Source organism: Melanostigma gelatinosum (genome assembly GCF_949748355.1).
Source record: "Melanostigma gelatinosum genome assembly, chromosome: 5".
Taxonomy (NCBI): Eukaryota; Metazoa; Chordata; class Actinopteri; order Perciformes; family Zoarcidae; genus Melanostigma; species Melanostigma gelatinosum.
Genome location: NC_136638.1, coordinates 26,226,959 through 26,243,210, shown reverse-complemented (window position 1 = coordinate 26,243,210; position 16,252 = coordinate 26,226,959). Strand labels below are relative to the sequence as shown.

At 43.5% G+C, this 16,252-nt stretch overlaps 1 protein-coding gene across 3 annotated transcripts; it reads left to right on the top strand.

Annotated features, from left to right (window-relative positions):
* The first annotated feature begins 812 nt into the window (after nucleotides 1-812).
* On the top strand, nucleotides 813-13,713 carry LOC306777325 (uncharacterized protein). Of its 3 annotated transcripts, none has more exons than XM_079268391.1 (9): nucleotides 813-880; nucleotides 992-1,282; nucleotides 3,043-3,200; nucleotides 5,037-5,215; nucleotides 5,853-5,940; nucleotides 7,083-7,222; nucleotides 7,477-7,629; nucleotides 7,845-7,932; nucleotides 12,070-13,713. In XM_079268391.1, the coding sequence occupies exons 2-9, from the start codon at nucleotides 1,192-1,194 to the stop codon at nucleotides 12,106-12,108; spliced, it is 936 nt and encodes a 311-aa protein (XP_079124517.1). In that variant the 5' UTR covers nucleotides 813-880; nucleotides 992-1,191; the 3' UTR covers nucleotides 12,109-13,713. The 3 variants fall into 3 exon arrangements, with proteins under 3 accessions (XP_079124517.1, XP_079124516.1, XP_079124515.1); XM_079268390.1 differs by having other exon boundaries at nucleotides 4,959-5,215; nucleotides 7,110-7,222; XM_079268389.1 differs by having other exon boundaries at nucleotides 4,959-5,215.
* The last annotated feature ends 2,539 nt before the right edge of the window (nucleotides 13,714-16,252 follow it).

The window sequence follows — 16,252 nt, the reverse complement described above, 5'->3', positions numbered from 1 at the left end:
GTGCATTTATTATTTATTTTTTGTTATTTAGTTTGATTATCAAGCTATAAAACCGTCTGGAAACTCAGACTAATTAACTCATCACACACATTAAATAGAGATAAAGAAAAACTCCTTAATTGATCCTTACAGACATTATTAATTAACTGAATGAATACGTAGTTATTCAATGAAAAAAATACATGCAAAGACTGTAGAACAACCTGCACAGTCCTTTAATGTTCAGTCTGCTTCTAGATCTGCGTTACAACACAAACAGTGGAGAAAGTATTCAGATACATTACTTAAGTACAAGTACGAATACCACACGAGGAAAATACTCTGTTAAAAGTAGAAGTCCTGCATTGAAAATGTCACTGAGTATTGTTTCCTCATTAATCGATTGATTGGTTTGTAAATATTCAGAATATTAGTGAGAAATGACAATTTATCAAATTGTCAGAGTCCAAAATAACACCTTCCTTATATCAACCAAAGCTGTCGAATACTTGTGAGGCAGTAAAAAGTGCAATATTTCCCTCTGAAATGTAGTACAGAAGAAGTAGAAAGTGGCATGAAAAGAAAAGTACTTATGCACAAGTACCTCAAATTTGGACTGAAGTACAGTACTTAAAGCTACCGCTAGTGACACACAATCAGAGTAACCATGTACCAGACGTCTTTAAGTGCAGCATCTCACGCAATCCTAACTTGTGGAAGAACTAACCCGGGGCGGCTGCAGTAAAGAGGCCCGACGAGACACAACACGCCGACCTGCTTCAGCTCTCTCCTGCAGCAGCTCGCCGCCTCGGGAGGTGCATTTAGTGTTTGCATTTAACGTCAAGGCAAGAGTTTTCCTATTTATTCAAACAGTGAGCCAGATGGCAACAAAAGACATCAGGTCTGAACACACACACACACACACACACACGCACACACACACACACAGCTGCACGCCTCCATGTTATGAAAACAGCAGCTTGGATTAACGCTTAAACTTGCCCTCTGCTAGGTGCGCTCTGTCTTCTTTAAAACAGACGTTGCGTTCAGGGAGAGAGAAATATTGCAGGAGACGTGCACACTGTGTCCTCTCTGACCGAGCGGGACACACCTGCCCCGCTCCTAAGGATCATGGGAAGCTGTAGGAGGCTTTAGATTGTGATCGGAGGACGAGAAAGCGCTCCGAACGCAGATCGATCCAACTGATCGATCATGAGGAGGTTTTTCCGAGCACACAGGGACGAAGACTACAGTCAGATTCAGTATCTGACGGCCAAGTGCAACCGCCTGGCTCACGACACAGGTAGGACTAAAGTTACACATTTACATTTCAGAGCCGTTGCTGGAGCGCACTGGTTCAGGCTGTTAACAGCCATTATGACCTTGTTACTTATGTCTCCTCTGATTCACAGTTGTGTCATGCAAAGTGTAATTTAACACAGAGTACTGTGCTGTCTAGATGTTCATACTTCCTCCTATTTCGATTTTTGAAGGTTTCATGTCATAAATGTGCAGAAAACAACATCATAACCGACAAACAAAGATGCAGTAGAAGAAGAAGTAACATCAACGTGTGAATTTAATAAAACTTCAAAGGTCACCACGTGAAACGGCCTCATTGACTGTAAAAGTGCGTCTCTGATTGTCGTCACTGCTTTGACATCTTAAGGTTTACTGAGGAAGAGAAACAACTACAACACGACACAGTGACAACAAGCCAGTGTGGCCTCACTGAAGGAAGTGTTCGATTGTTAAAGCATGAGATGAGGTCAGCAGTAAATGCAACATAGACGTGGTATTCATCAAGTTTCCAAAGACGGTCTCATTAGAATGAAGCGGCTACTGTGAGAACACTGTTACGCGTGAATACAAATGGGCTTTTTGGATCCACAAGAGTCTCAGCTTTCCAGTTAAACACAATTCATGCAATTCCAAGACTTGCTAGGGACCCCCATGCAGAACAATGGCATGGTAAAAACATTTTAATTCAGATACATGGCTGGTTCCAATGCAAGCCTTAGGCCGTGTAGTTTCATGTGATACCAATATATTCACTCTAGCTTCAAGACTGAGCCTGCTACAGCCTCTTAAAGACAGTGATGTCGGCCACAGGCAGAAGTGTGTTAAAGCTGCATTCTCTCTAGTGTCCACCAGGGGGCGACTCCTCTGGTTGTACAGAAGTCTATGAGAAAATGACTCTACTTCTCTCTTGATTTATTACCTCAGTAAACATTGTAAACATGAGTTTATGTCTCAATCTCTAGTTTCAAGTCTTCTTCAACACAGCATGATGTTCATTTAGTACATTATGGTCCATTTAGAGTCACACAGACCATAACGCAGGGGATGCTTTAGGGCGGGGCTACACAGTGATTGACAGGTCGCTACCACGGTGGTGTCCGGTCTGGGAGTTGTCTGTGTTTTTGTTTTACAACTTTAACCCTTTCACAGTGTGAAAAATGAGTTATTCAGCATTCAGTTGTACAAAAAGCAAGATGGCGACGGCCAATATGCAGAACTCAAGGTTTCAAAACATCAGTCCACAAACCAATGGGTGACGTCACGGTGACTACGTCCACTTCTTACAAACAGTCTCTGGTTGGTTGGCGATCCCCCACGGACAGAGAACAAGAATGAGGTGAGATGAGGACACAAAGAGAATAAAAAACACAGAATATGGTGTATCAGACATTGAGCAATGTAATGATAGACCCAATCTACAGTCTGTACATGATGTGGACAATAAAGTGAGAGATGAGGACGGCCACAGAGCTGAGATCCAAGAACAATGTGTGTGAAAAGAGTTAAGGACACACCAGTGCAGCGATGAGGTGAGAGGAATGGGAAAGTGTTTCAATGCCAGAAGTGTCAGTGGCTGACATGCAACCCTTTAGTGTAAGTGTCATGGTTTACATGCCTTGAGCAGTAAAGAAAACATACTTCATCACCACCTTTCATTAAAATACATCCCAGTGGCACCCATCCAGCGGATCTTCTGTTTGAATGGAAAATCGCCGACGGTTCTATGGTTTAGCGGTTGAAAGCTGTTGTTTGTGTCTGCAGCGGTGCTCGACAGGCAGTTTCTGCTGGCCAGAGACCGGGAGAGGAAGCTGCAGAATGACCTGGAAGCCGCGACCGCTCGACTCCGCCACCAGGAGCAGATGAACATGGAGCTGAGGGTGAGAGAGGATCAACTCATCGGCACGATTCACCAGCAGCAGGTGAGCAGAAGTCTGTCAGAGAAAGAAGTAATCTCATTGAATGGTTGGGAGTCATCGCAGTTGAATATTTATACATCAGCATTGGATCAAATGACGATGTGTTTGTGAAAAAAGTCACTTGAGAATTCTAGAGAACTCTAAAGAGCATGTTTAGCATCTTTCTCTCTCATCAGTGATGGTTTCAGACTCAACAGCTAAAAGTAGAGTGAATGTTGGATTTATATTCATCAATGTTGGATTTATATTCATCAGGTGGCCAGAAACACAACTTCAAAACACATTTTTCTTTATTTCATGCTGCATTAAGGGATTCTTTTTGGCTTATTGGAAGCGTTCAGCACATACAGAGTAACATGATGTTCATCGAGTAAATTATGGTCCATTTAGAGTCAAATGGACCATAAAGCAGGGGATGCTTTAGGGCGGGGCTACACAGTGATTGACAGGTCTCTACCACGGTGTTGTCCGCAAATGTAACGGTTTACTGTAACCGGGCTCCGGCTCTTTCGCTGCTAATTTTCCACTTTGTCACATCGTGTCTGCTGTTTGGTGCTCTGGAAGCAGTGTACAGTGGATTCATCAGAGCTTTGTTTGCTGAATAAGCTGCATGCTTCTGCTGAGAACGAACCAAACAGTAAATATGCCGTAAAAACCAAAACTATGAGTTTAAAAAGGCAAAAAAAAACCTCAGTGGAGCTGCAGAGTCAGCTGATAATTTGTCACCATGAGTGACTCCTTTCACCAAATCACAACAGTCAGCTCTATTTTAACCTCAAACGCTGGTGATATAATTAGAGTCTGGTTAGGAAACACTTACCTGAAGGCCAACCGCTGTCCAATTCAGAGTGTTTTTATTTTTTATTTTAAATTGTGTAATTTAATCTTGTAACGTTTAACCTCATTACAATCCCATAATTTGAATGTAAATAGCCATGACCATACCAGCCAGCCGCCCATGCTGCAATTACTGACAATGACTCTGAATTGTGCTGCCAGTAAGAGCCAGTGTTCACATAATGTGAATGCAGCGCTGTGACAGTGGTTACCAACCTTTTTGGGGCTTTTTTTCTCACTGCGTTTTTGGCTCTTTGTCAACAAAAGAGATATTTTATTCTTTTTCTCTGACCGCTTTATTTCGATGCTTTTAGAGGCAAGGAAATAAAGCGAAGACTCTACAAAACTCTGGAAGGAAATGTAATTCATTTATGTGGCAGGAATCGTTTCTGTAGTTTTGCCTCTTCTTCTTTCATGTCCCAGGAATTACCTTTGGAGCTGTAGGATTGATCTCTGCTTCACAGTAACAAACGAGCAGCTCTGTTAGAGATCTGTTGAGTGTGACTCACTCACTTTGCCCACAAAGATCAGAGATGTCAGGTTTGGGCTTGTCTCAAACTCTTTGATCTATAGGTGTGTTGGATATCACTTGTGCAGTCTGTACAAGATGATAATGCTACGATCAGCGAGATTTTACAAGATAAAGTAATATAGCATTAACATGCATGGGTAATATGTGCCATTTATGTATATTATGAACACATGCATGCACCTTTATGCATGAGTACGGAGAGACGAAGCTAAGTGACAGAATTCAGCGTGAAAAGAAGTCAAACGAAATACTAGTAGTGCAAATAAAAGCAATAAAACTGAATATATTTGTTAAAAAGATTTACCTGAGTGGGTATGGATTGCCGTCATGTTATCAGCTGCACATGCGTGTGTGTGTGAATGAGTCATTGTGTCCGTGTGCCTCCCCTGCAGGACCTGGTGGACCTGCTGCAGCAGCGCGTGGTCCTGCTGGCGGAGGCGAGCTCCCGGGACGGCGAGCTGCTGCGGCAGGTCTGCTCAGAGCTGCTGTGCCTGCAGAGCTCCGAGGTGAAGCTGGAGGGCCTGGTGGAGGAGCTGCACGCCGAGGCCCAACGCAGGGCCGTGGTGGCAGAGAGCTTCCAGACGGAGCTGCACGCTGAGGCCCAGCACAGAGCTTCGCTGACGGAGAGCCTGCAGGCGGAGCTGCGCAGGCAGGCCCACTTTTCACGTTACACGTTACTTTGCACCTCAATCTGCAGACTTTAAATCCCCGCGGAGAGCTGGCTCTGTTGGCAGAAGACGTTCTCACGTTGTGATTCCAGCCCACAAGTCAAGAAGATGAAAGAAATCTCAACATTAGCGGCGCTTCATATTTACTTTTTACATTCTTTTTACATTTGCCTTTAAAGTTAATTTTTCCTCTGACATTAAATCCATTGATAGAGTCGTGAAAATTAATCTCATTTAAATATACTAAATAAACACCAAAATATAAGCAACATTATTTTAGTTTCAGAGTCATATTTTATATTTAAACTTAACTTTCTCCTTTCAATAGGTTTTTCTCATGACTGTTTATAAAAGTAAAATTAAAAAGTCATAAAAGTAATGTTCCTTCTCAGTTCTATTGTCCGAATTATAGCAGATAGAAGGGTATTGTTGTAATTATTACACAGTGGTGTTAACGTGTGAACACAATCTGCTGTCAAAGGATATCAGTGCATCATGTTTCCGGTTAGTTCTTGTTTATTGATGGAGTTTCCTGTTCCTGTCAGACGAATGAACCCTGCTGCATGTGTTTCGAGTAAACAGATTGATAAAAATCTTTTTTGTATTTGTCCCCAACAGGAAGACAGCAGAGCTCGATGAGCTACAAGACACCAACCAGACTTTGACAGAGAAGCTGAAGGATTTACGCTCCGCTCATCAGAAGGAGGTAAAGGGATCAGACACGCGTCAAAATCAATCAGAACCTCCAAAGAAACTTCTTAAACGACTCCTGCAGCAGAACACATCCATACATGCATCTTTTATATTTGTGTTTTGATGCATATTTGATGCAGAGATGATATTCTGTAATAACTGCTCTGAGATTGTGCAGTTTGTGTGACTATATATTAATCATGTGTGACGAATGAATGGTTTAATTTAAATGGCCCTTCCTTAATGAGGTTATTCACACAAATGAATCAGCAACAAACCAAACATTTAACCACCAGCCAGCATCTCACCAAACTAAATAAAAGTCGATGGTTGTAACGTGACTTTTGTCCAGCAGGTGTCAGGATTGGACACTCTGTTCACCGCTGCTTTGGTCCTTTCTGTTTGTCCATAAATAGATAAATAATAGACTTTTAATGGTGTTATAATGAATGCGGGGTATTTCTCGTTGTCAAGCTTGCAGCCAACTCCTCCACAAACAACGCAGTGCAACACCGTCCTGCTGCCAGCTCGTCCAATCAGAAGCACCGTTCTCCGGCTAGTTTAGGTCACCGCGTCAGCGTGCCAGTTAAAAACAGAGAGTGACGAGTCTGCTGCTGGATTTTTAATAATTATTTTTCATGAAATGTTAAACCTCAAGGTTCAAATTTATGTTCTGTGGCCAAATGTGAAAAACTACAACCACCCCAGAGAACACACTCATTCAGATTTCCTTATTCTGGCCTGAGGTTTGTATTAATGTGTGTGGCGTCTGGGCATTAGGGAAACATTCCTGCACACGGTGAGGATTTTATTTATTTATTTACACTTGGCTTGAAAGACTCACTCCCTTCCTGGCCTCTGTTTCAACCAGTCCATCACGCAGGCAAAGAACTATCTCTCCTGCGAGAAGGAGCAGAACGAAACAACAGACCGCCCTGTCAGTGAGGAACTTAATGAGAACATTCATTTGCGGAGGATAAAGTCGGTGAATTATTGCAGAAGTCCAGGGAGTCGGAGATTAAGTCTGACCCTGTTGCGTTTGTTCATCTTTCCAGATGACGACACCGAGTTCAAGAGTCTTCTTTCTTTCCGAATTAAGGCCTTTATCTGAGCCCAGTCCTTACTTCCTGCTTTCTTGTTGTCTCAATCACAAAGATGACGCGATGCTGTGTTGTGTTTGAGGTGAGGGAGCTGCAGCAGGAGAACGAGGGGAGTCTGAGGAAACTGCAGGGGACAGCGGAGCAGTTTGAGTGGCTCTGTCAGCAGCAGCGCTACTGGATGTGTTGTGTCAAGAGGTGGGTACCAACACACTTACTAAATAAAATACACCCCATTGAGCTCTGCTTCTTAGCAGTAAAGGATGTTATTTTCTGGGAAGCAACCCACTCCACAGACCTCCATATGTAACCAGGACTCACATTACTTTATTAAGTTTAACTAGACGCTCGCTCCCTGTATATAAACACCGTATATGAAGAACAGCTGAGTGTACTTTAATGAGGAGATGCAGAATCTCCCACTCTGTGCGTAAACAAATGTATTTCGACAGATTCAAAGACAACCTGATGGAGGAGAGAGACGCTCTGCTGCGACAGGTCATCACGTTGAAAAAGAAGGCGGAGAAGCTGAAGAAGAGTTTACGTGAAGACAGTCCCGCACAGGGCGTCCTCTGTCCCCTGCAGGACACTAAACGCTGTGACAGGTAAGGGGGTGGACAGACGGATAGATGGGTTCAACGTACAGTCGACTTATCACCATGATGAAGCTGCACATCTGTTGCCAGAGTTCAGCTCCGGAGTGTTTTAGAAAGGACTCCCACTGGCATTAGATAAAGAAAACAGAATTCCTCTTCGTCGCCCATCATTTTTATGTGTTTTCTGCCGTGGCACACTCCTACATGCCTTTCTTTCGACGCAGTATAACATCGTGGGATGCAGATGCAGTGGCTGACCTGGAGTCTCGTGTGGAGAAGTCAAACATGCTGTATGCGGAGCTCTTTAACCAGGTACCGGTTTAATTCTTCTGCTTCTTAATCGTCGTATGCTGCATGGCTAAAGATGGCAAAGGACAGTTCACAAACTCTTTGCAATGTGTTGAAGAACGGTTCCTCTACATGCACGAGTGCACCGGTTCAGTGTTTTGAAGTCTTTGTGTGGGAGACACGTACAAACCTCAGGGGTGAAACATTAGAGATTTATTAGGGAGGGCTAATATTCATCTGAGTACGATTGCCAAACCTTAGAGGAGTAGTTTTCTGTCAGTTCTTCCAGAAATCAGGAGTACGTCTTGAGCAGGGCTGGTTCAGTTTCTGTCTTCTGCACTCTGAGAAATAAAGACCCAAAGGGGTTCAACCCAGAACCTTTTGCTTCTGAGGAACCCTTTTTTGGTGAAGACTATGGGCTACATAAAGAAAAGTACGCTTTTTGGAAGAAAGAGTTCAAAGATTGTTGAAAGCACGGCGTTAAAAGATCCTCTCAGCCCAAACACCCCCAAAACTGTGACTGGGTGGTGTTTTGTAGAAATCCAATTGCTGGTTTGGTCTCTTTGTATTTTACAAGAAGCATGAGATGAACCTTTATTTTCTGTATTAACACACTTCTGGATCAAAGACAAGAACTGATGTGAGGACTGAAATACAAGACATCTGACAAAGCAGAGCCAATATTCATGTGGGCGTGACTGCCAGTCCATGAGTTGTCATACAGCCAGAGCTCTGAAACTCCATGGGTACCAGACTCTCATCATTGTTTGTCTTTTAAAGGTTTCTTAAAACAGAGTGACCGCAGAATGTTCTTTAAAGAAGAGCCTAATGAACGCTGACAGTACATCTTTCACTCATGTGTTCTGTACATCCATCCCAGTTCTCATTCGCAGTGCGTCAACTAGCGACGCTTTGTAACACACAAGACACCCGGATATCAAGTGACTACGATGTGAACACATCCGCGTCATTATTAGACCCTGAGAGAGAATGCTTTGATGACACATGACATATTTTTCACTGTAGTTTAAATAACTGAAACATTGTATCAGCCTTTCTCCTTTCTTGTTGCAATAGGTCTTTACTTACTTACTCTACTATCAACTGGCAGGATCACTGTCTTTTTCACCCATCTTGAGGGCACAAAATGGGTGAAAACCAGTTTAAACTGATCTACAATCGAACATTTTCAATAAAAAATGTGCCTTAAAATGAACTCCAGTATATACCGGGTCTTATTTATGTAGCTTCGGGCAGTTCTTTACAGACATATAAAAGTATTGTACTCACCAAGTCCATTACGGTGATCAGGAGTGCGGTGACATCTGCACAAGAAACAAGAAAAACAAACATTCAGAAAAGATTTCCCAAGCAAATATGAACACTTTGTTGTTCTCACTTTGATTTTTGCCAAAAACAAAGACGAGTGCAAATCTCAGCGCAGAAATTAGAAATTGAAAACACAGACAGTCATCTGAGGTCGGCTGCCAGCCCCCTGTGGACCTGTAGGACTGCCAGAGCGTTCATAAAACCGATACTTCACGGGCACTGGAGTCTCATCAGCGATTTACTTTTTCTGTTTTGTTTGCTTTTAAAAAGTGCTTTGAGGGACTTGTGATTGCAACGCTGGTTTGCAATCACACAGGAAACCCCACGATGTCCCACGAAGAGCTCCAAGCGCTCACAGATCCCGACAGGACCTCAAACACTCTCATAGCCAAGAACCCAGAAGGTGTTCGCTGTCCGCTTTGGGATTTAAAAAAAGCTCCCACATACTGCAGAGTGACAAGCTCAGTGTTTTTTTCAGTTTTTTTAAATCTGCGGATAAGAGGAAGCCTGAGAGACAGAACATAAGGCTGATACTCGAGTGCCAGTGGAGCTGCCGTGCTGCCAAAAGCCTTGAGAGATGGCTGATACTTTCTGGGCACCGGAGTCACATCAGGTCTTTTTCTGTCTGTCTGTCGGCTGCAGATGGCTTCCTCCCAAAGCGTCCGGGTGTCTCTTCCAAAGCAGCAGAGAGATGACTAATAACGACTGGAGGGGAGGTGAATGCCAACAGCCTCTGTGCTTTCGTTCCCCTCACAGGCTCTGCGCTGCATTTCTTCAGACAATTATTCTGATAGAGTGCAGATGATGCAGGGTGCTTTATTTTTACTTTTTTGTTGCAGAGCTGAGAGAGAGAGGGAGGAAATGTAGCTGGAGGAAAACAGACGCGATAAAGCACATCACCAGCTTTGACGTGATTTATATGAAGTGTAGATTCACGGTCGCGTTGACATGAGTGTCGTTCTTCGCAGGTGTTGAGATTATTTAAACTAAATCTTGGACAATGTTACCATTTAGAAACTGGGAAGCCAATGAACACAGTTAATTATTCAGTTGGAAAATGATATAGGTCGAGTGGTTGAAGGAAAACTCTTTCAAATTCAAGCAATGGAAATATTTCTGCCGTTAAGTCTTTGGTGAGATCTCTTCTTGAATTTGCAACATCGTCTGATGTCTTCATAAATATAAACGTATCTAAAGCTCCTAAAGCTACGCAGGACTGGAAGAGATGAGGAGAGGTTCATTTAACATTTGGTCGCTGATCATATCTTACACAAGCTGCCGACACTTATGCACGATAGCCGCGATTCCACACTTCACTCACAGAGTTGATTCAAGGACGAGAGAAATGCCACACGAAGTGAAATAAAATGAATGAAAATAATCCCCAAATAAAACAGATCTTTATCACTGCGGTGAGATGAGCGTATTGTTTTGTTGTCACATCTCTCAAGTAATAATACACACTCTGCATCCACTCGCAGCGACTGATCTAATGCAGACAGTTACAGCAGTTCAATACACAATATAGCGGAGCTTGTGGGCCGCGATGGGTGACGCAATACCTTGATATCACGTGACAGTAACTTAACACAAACAGGATACGGGAATATCAACCATAAATGAGTAACCTGAATTGAACTAAATTAAGCTAAACTATGCCCAGACGCCATGAACTCTTACTTTGAGATGCTTCGGAGCAAAGGAAGAGTGTTCGTGGAAGAGTTGTCCTGAGGAAGGGGGGGACGGGGGGGCTGCTTGCTGGCCGACGCTCGGCCCGTTGTGGCGCGGCTCGCTCTGGAGCCAACGCAGGTCCGATCTGTCGTCGCTGCAGAGAGGACAGTTTAACTTCGGCTGAGACGACGTGGTCCGTACGTCTCCCGGGAATCATCGGTCAGTAGAGGAGTGAGGCTTAGTCGTGGTCCTTCTGCCGGAATGTGCGCACAAAAAGAAAAAGCGGAGAAACGGATCGCGGAAGTGATCCGTTCTCGCGGGATGAGGGGGCCTTACTCAGAATAGGTACGGCTGTTTCGTCCAGCGAAATGGCTTGTGACCTGTCAGGGTTTTAGGAGGGTTGAAGGCCGTGGCTTCCTCGTGGCCTGCGTGGTGCTGGAGGGGAAAGCTGAATCTTCTGTGGCGCGAAGAGACAGATTCTAGCTGTGTTCGAGCTTGTAAACCTGGTCTCACAAACGGTAGGGGGCCTTTTCTCGGCCAATGGAGAGTTGGTGTCAGGTTAGGCCGGAGCCGGGAGGTGTGGTCATGAGGGTGGCCATTGCTCTGACTCCAGGTCAGAGTTTGTGAGGAAGGAAAGCATGTGAGGAGCTCAGCCAGCCAGGAGGTGGCGCCAGACCCCAACAGTACACAAACCATTCTGCTTTGTGACAACTTAACCTGTACCGCGACGCCGCTCCCCTTTGCTGCTTTACATGCTAAACAACGAAAGCATTTCTTTCACTAACATCAGGCCATTGTGTGATAATGCAGTATTGTGTTGTCATGTTGTATTTTAAGATTGTTATCCTGTTTATAATCCTCATTTTACTAAATGTATAGGTAATCTGATTTTGATTTTTTGTAACAGTATATAGTTACTTTTTGTATCCTAATTATATAACGCCGTTCCATGTATTCTGTTGGTTAGAGCCCACTTCTAAAAATCTCAAAAACATACACTTTTTAGCCAAATTAAACCCTTTTTTTTAACCTTTCTATCTCCATGTATTCTGACATGCCATCACTTACTGGGACATTTCTCTCTCTGGTTTCCCTTCTTGCTCACATTCATGTTTATTGTCTTTGGTCATCTTCACTGACAGTTTATTTTTCTGTCCTCAGGCAGGGAGTCCTATCAACGGATACCAAAAACCTCCTTGAGGACCGAAGCCTGGAGCCTGGACTCGTCTTCTTTTTCTCTTCCCACCTTCTGCAAACCAGAACTTTACCACTCGATGTTTGTGTGTGCGGTTTAGCTTCATGGAATACTTCCCAGTCATTTTCGTAAAAAACACAAAAAAACTTGGAATAGCATACCTGTGAAAACTGATCGTTCACAGTGTTTCTTCCACGATTGTTCCCCTGTCTTGATGTTTATGATGCTTTATGATATATGACTGAATTTAAAAAAACTGCACACTGTCCTCCTTTCACTGTGACACATGCACATCACATGTGGTTAACGTTCCTGAAGTCACATGTTCCCGTAATTGCCCGTTATTCAGACCTTGTAATCAACACCACTAACAAGCAGTAAAGCACCTGAGAATGTTCTCTTTTGTTGTTTCGCCAATGAATCCTCACAGGGGAAGCAGCAGCTGGTGTGCAGAGGAAACAACAAAACGTGTTGTTCAGACCCAACTGAAGCTCTACTCATTGTTCCCCCCCCCCCCCCACTGAGGATCTGGTACATCTCGACTCTGATGATCGGATCCTCACTTATCGCTTGTCAGCATCAAAGTAAAGCGTATGTGAGGGGACGTTGGCTCAGATGAATGGCTTCATCACATGGGAACCATATGGTTTTAAAGACGAGGAAAATGTTTGGGGAGATACATTTGAAGCGTAGATTATGTCACATATTAACTGTCTATTAACTGCATCTGACAGTGAGTTGAGGAAGTGAAAATAAAGTTAAACTTCATCAGCACCGTAGAAATAGAATAGGAGTAGAATCATAGGCCGTGTCTAAGAAGTGGACGTAGTCGTCGTGACGTCACCCATTGGTCTGTGGACTGACGCTATGAAGCCTCGAGTCCGCCGATCTCGCCGTCGCCATCTTTGCAACCAATGAACGGAAGTTACCATATTTGGAATGTGGAGGAGCGACGAAGAGACGCCGTATACGGCTCAGGTAGTGGCAACGACCTGTCAATCACAATAAGCCCCGCCCTAAAGCATCCCCTGCTTTACGTTCTATTTGATGGACTATTTCTAAATGGACCATAATTTACGAAATGAACATTATGCTATATTGAAGAAGACTTGAAACTAGAGATTGAGACCATAAACTCATAAACACAGACTGGGCTTTTTCAGGAGGGGTTTTAAAGAGACAGGCGCTAAAATAGAGCGTTTCAATCAGAGGCTGAATACAGGTATATTCAGACAGACAACATGAGAAAAATAGTGTGGTTTTTTTTCCATAACAGCGTATAAACATTCTTGTAAAAACCCAAAATACAAGTATGACCCTCTGAAAATGAGCATGACATGTCCCCTTTAAACAAACAAAACAATAAGCATCTTCATATGCAGATGTTGCTCACCATCCTCCTCCTGTGCCTTCCCTTTTGATGTGTTTTAATCACATTCATATCATTGCATTCTATTCACCACAAGATGAATTGATCGATCTTTTAATGTAAGTGTTTTGCAACTGTGTCTTGTAAAAGTCATGTTCATATAAAACACATTTTCATGTACATTTTAGGAATGTTCGCTGCCGGTTTGACTGTAATAGTGAGTAATGATTACTACAAAAAACAAAAGCAAAACTTTCCCACTGTCGATCACTTGTACTCACTTTCACGTCATAAATAAAGTTAAGTACAAGTGACTAACACTGAGTGGGATGTTTTTAACAAAACAATTACATTCATATATTTAAAGTACAAGCAAAACTTTCACTGTCAACACATTTAATCAGTTTCCCTGCAGCACTAACCAGAGCCGTTGACTTGATCCACAACAGTTCTGGTAACGACGACACGATTACTATTTTTATGGTCATTTTTGGCAATTCATCACACATAGTTAAAGTCAGGAACAGATTGTGTTTCTCATTAACGAAATAAGTCAACGTGGGGTGAGGGCAGGAGGTTTGTTTTTACATATTTGACCAAACCACAACCTTTTTCCTAACCTCAATGAAACGTTTTACGAGCCTCAGAGCACATATGGGATGCAGGATGCAAATTCAGGCGTCAAAGTCTTGCCCCTATACTTGAAGGTACAGATTATGCACAGTTTTAAAGTGACAACCAATGCTATGAGTATCGTGAGATACATTTAGATTCTTGGTAAAACGACATACTTAAAAACAAAAATGCTGTGAAAGTCAATACTTTCCACTCACTCTTGTGGGGTTTGGTTCAGCATCTTACGAGTCGTCTACCAAAACACTGAGTTTCATTGCCTCTCCCAGTGTGATAGTTAGGGTGAACACCCAAATTAATCCTGGATATTGAGGTCGGAGTGTGCTTACAATAAAGCTGACTTTTAATAGAAACACGTTTGTGCATTTACACTCGATGCCAGTTGGGTCACGTGGCAGACGGGCTCAGGTCTGAGTTCTAGACCCAAATCGAATCGATCGCCACTCCAGGTGGTCCCACCAGAGAGCAATGTGTGCATGTATTTGGAGGGTTGTGCAATACTTCTCAGCTCTCAGTCAGACGTGTCGCGGCGTTACGTCTTGTCAGAAAGGTGTGGCGGGCCTCCGGATTTGCGGCGGCGCCGTTGACCACGAGGGACACCGGTGGCAGCGGCGGGAAAACTGCCCTCTGACTGCCGAGCGCTCAACAAGAGTCAATGAGGCTGTGAGTGGCAGAGGTGTAGCCAGAGATTAACAACGTGCTGGAAACAGGTCGCGTTTGCACACAATAAATACTGCTGCACACTGCCATGCAGAACGAGACTCAGACATTATGGGCCTTATTAATAGAACAATTATAGGTACAGAAAGAATAGCATGTTTATGTCCAACCGTCGTCGCAGCCGGGCGAAGCACATAACAGATATTTAACACCAGGATATAGCCGTTAAAAAAGTGAGACTTAAAGTGGAGACTTGTCTGTGCACTTGCTTGGACAAACACGGATTATGTGGTACAAGTATGTACTGTATGGAGCTCATGTGGATGATAAATAACACATGGAGTCTGGAAAAGGTTAAATTATTGTGAATAGAAAGCGTTCGTTAAACATTTATGAGAGCCCGAGTCCACTCGGGGAAATATATGTATTCGTCTGTCTCTGCTCACAAAAACAAACGGTGGGATGTTCAGCACGTAGCTGTTTGTGGTTTTTCGGAGCTTAAACTAAAAGACAAAATGTTAGTGAAACATGGAGTCGCGTCTTGTTCGCTCCACGTGGAGATGAGTTAGACGTTGTTTACTCCCGCGTCCTCTGTGTATACTGCTGTTTGCTTTCATCAGATTGATTACTGTGGATGCTCGGGGACTGTTTCTCCGTCTCGGAGCACGAACTGCTCGGCCAGCATGCTAATGTGAAACAGGGACGATGCAGTTTTTTTTGTTTTTGCCTTTCTCGCTGACACTGTATGTAAATGTTTAACAGTGGCGTGAGTAAACACACACGAGGGTTAGGTGTCAGGGGTTTGAGAGGGTCTTGTTTGGCGCCCGCGCTGCGTCCCGCAAGCAACCCAATGGCACAAAGCTGCCCGTAAACACAACGCTGCTCTTACCGTAAAGAAACACTGACGTCACATGTCGAGGAATGCCGCCCCACGTAAACAAGTATTATAACACACATTAGGGCTTTAAACTTGCATTTCCTTTAAAAGGTGGGAGTTTGCAGAAGCCAAATTCCAAGTGCCACAGATTATACAAATCTTAAAGTTCAATGAAAACAAGTAAAAGATGAAATAAAGGGAAATACTGACTAAGAGGAATCGCATTCGTTCCTTCAGCTGAAATTTGTTTGTTATAAAACGGCAGGAGAACTTCTTGCCTTCATCCTTCTGGAATGTTTTTTGGATAACAAATAAAGACCATTGCCAAGAGATGCCCTGTCATGCAAGTGCACGATGTCACCATGTCTGTGGTGTTTGTGGTCGACATGTGCATCTTTTAAGAGATGTGACACGAAAGCAGGAAAGGCTGCACGCGATGTTCCTGTTACATTGGCATCAACAGCATGCGTGTTGTTGGGTTTTTTTCATCTACTTTCGACTCACATCTTCCTCTTGTTGGCTGATCTTTATGGAAGGAGGTGGAAGAGGTTGCGATTGGCCCGTGCATACTATACTAACGGGGCTGTCGTTAAGCATATGAACGACACGA

What these genes read in the sequence shown, in the direction of transcription:
- LOC306777325 (XM_079268389.1), top strand. Translation starts at nt 1,192, where the DNA reads ATGAGGAGGTTTTTCCGAGCACACAGGGACGAAGACTACAGTCAGATT. An exon ending in CTGCAGGCGGAGCTGCGCAG is followed by an intron (nt 5,216 to 5,852) that starts GCAGGCCCACTT and finishes TGTCCCCAACAG; the next exon opens with GAAGACAGCAGAGCTCGATG. An exon ending in TGGATGTGTTGTGTCAAGAG is followed by an intron (nt 7,223 to 7,476) that starts GTGGGTACCAAC and finishes GTATTTCGACAG; the next exon opens with ATTCAAAGACAACCTGATGG.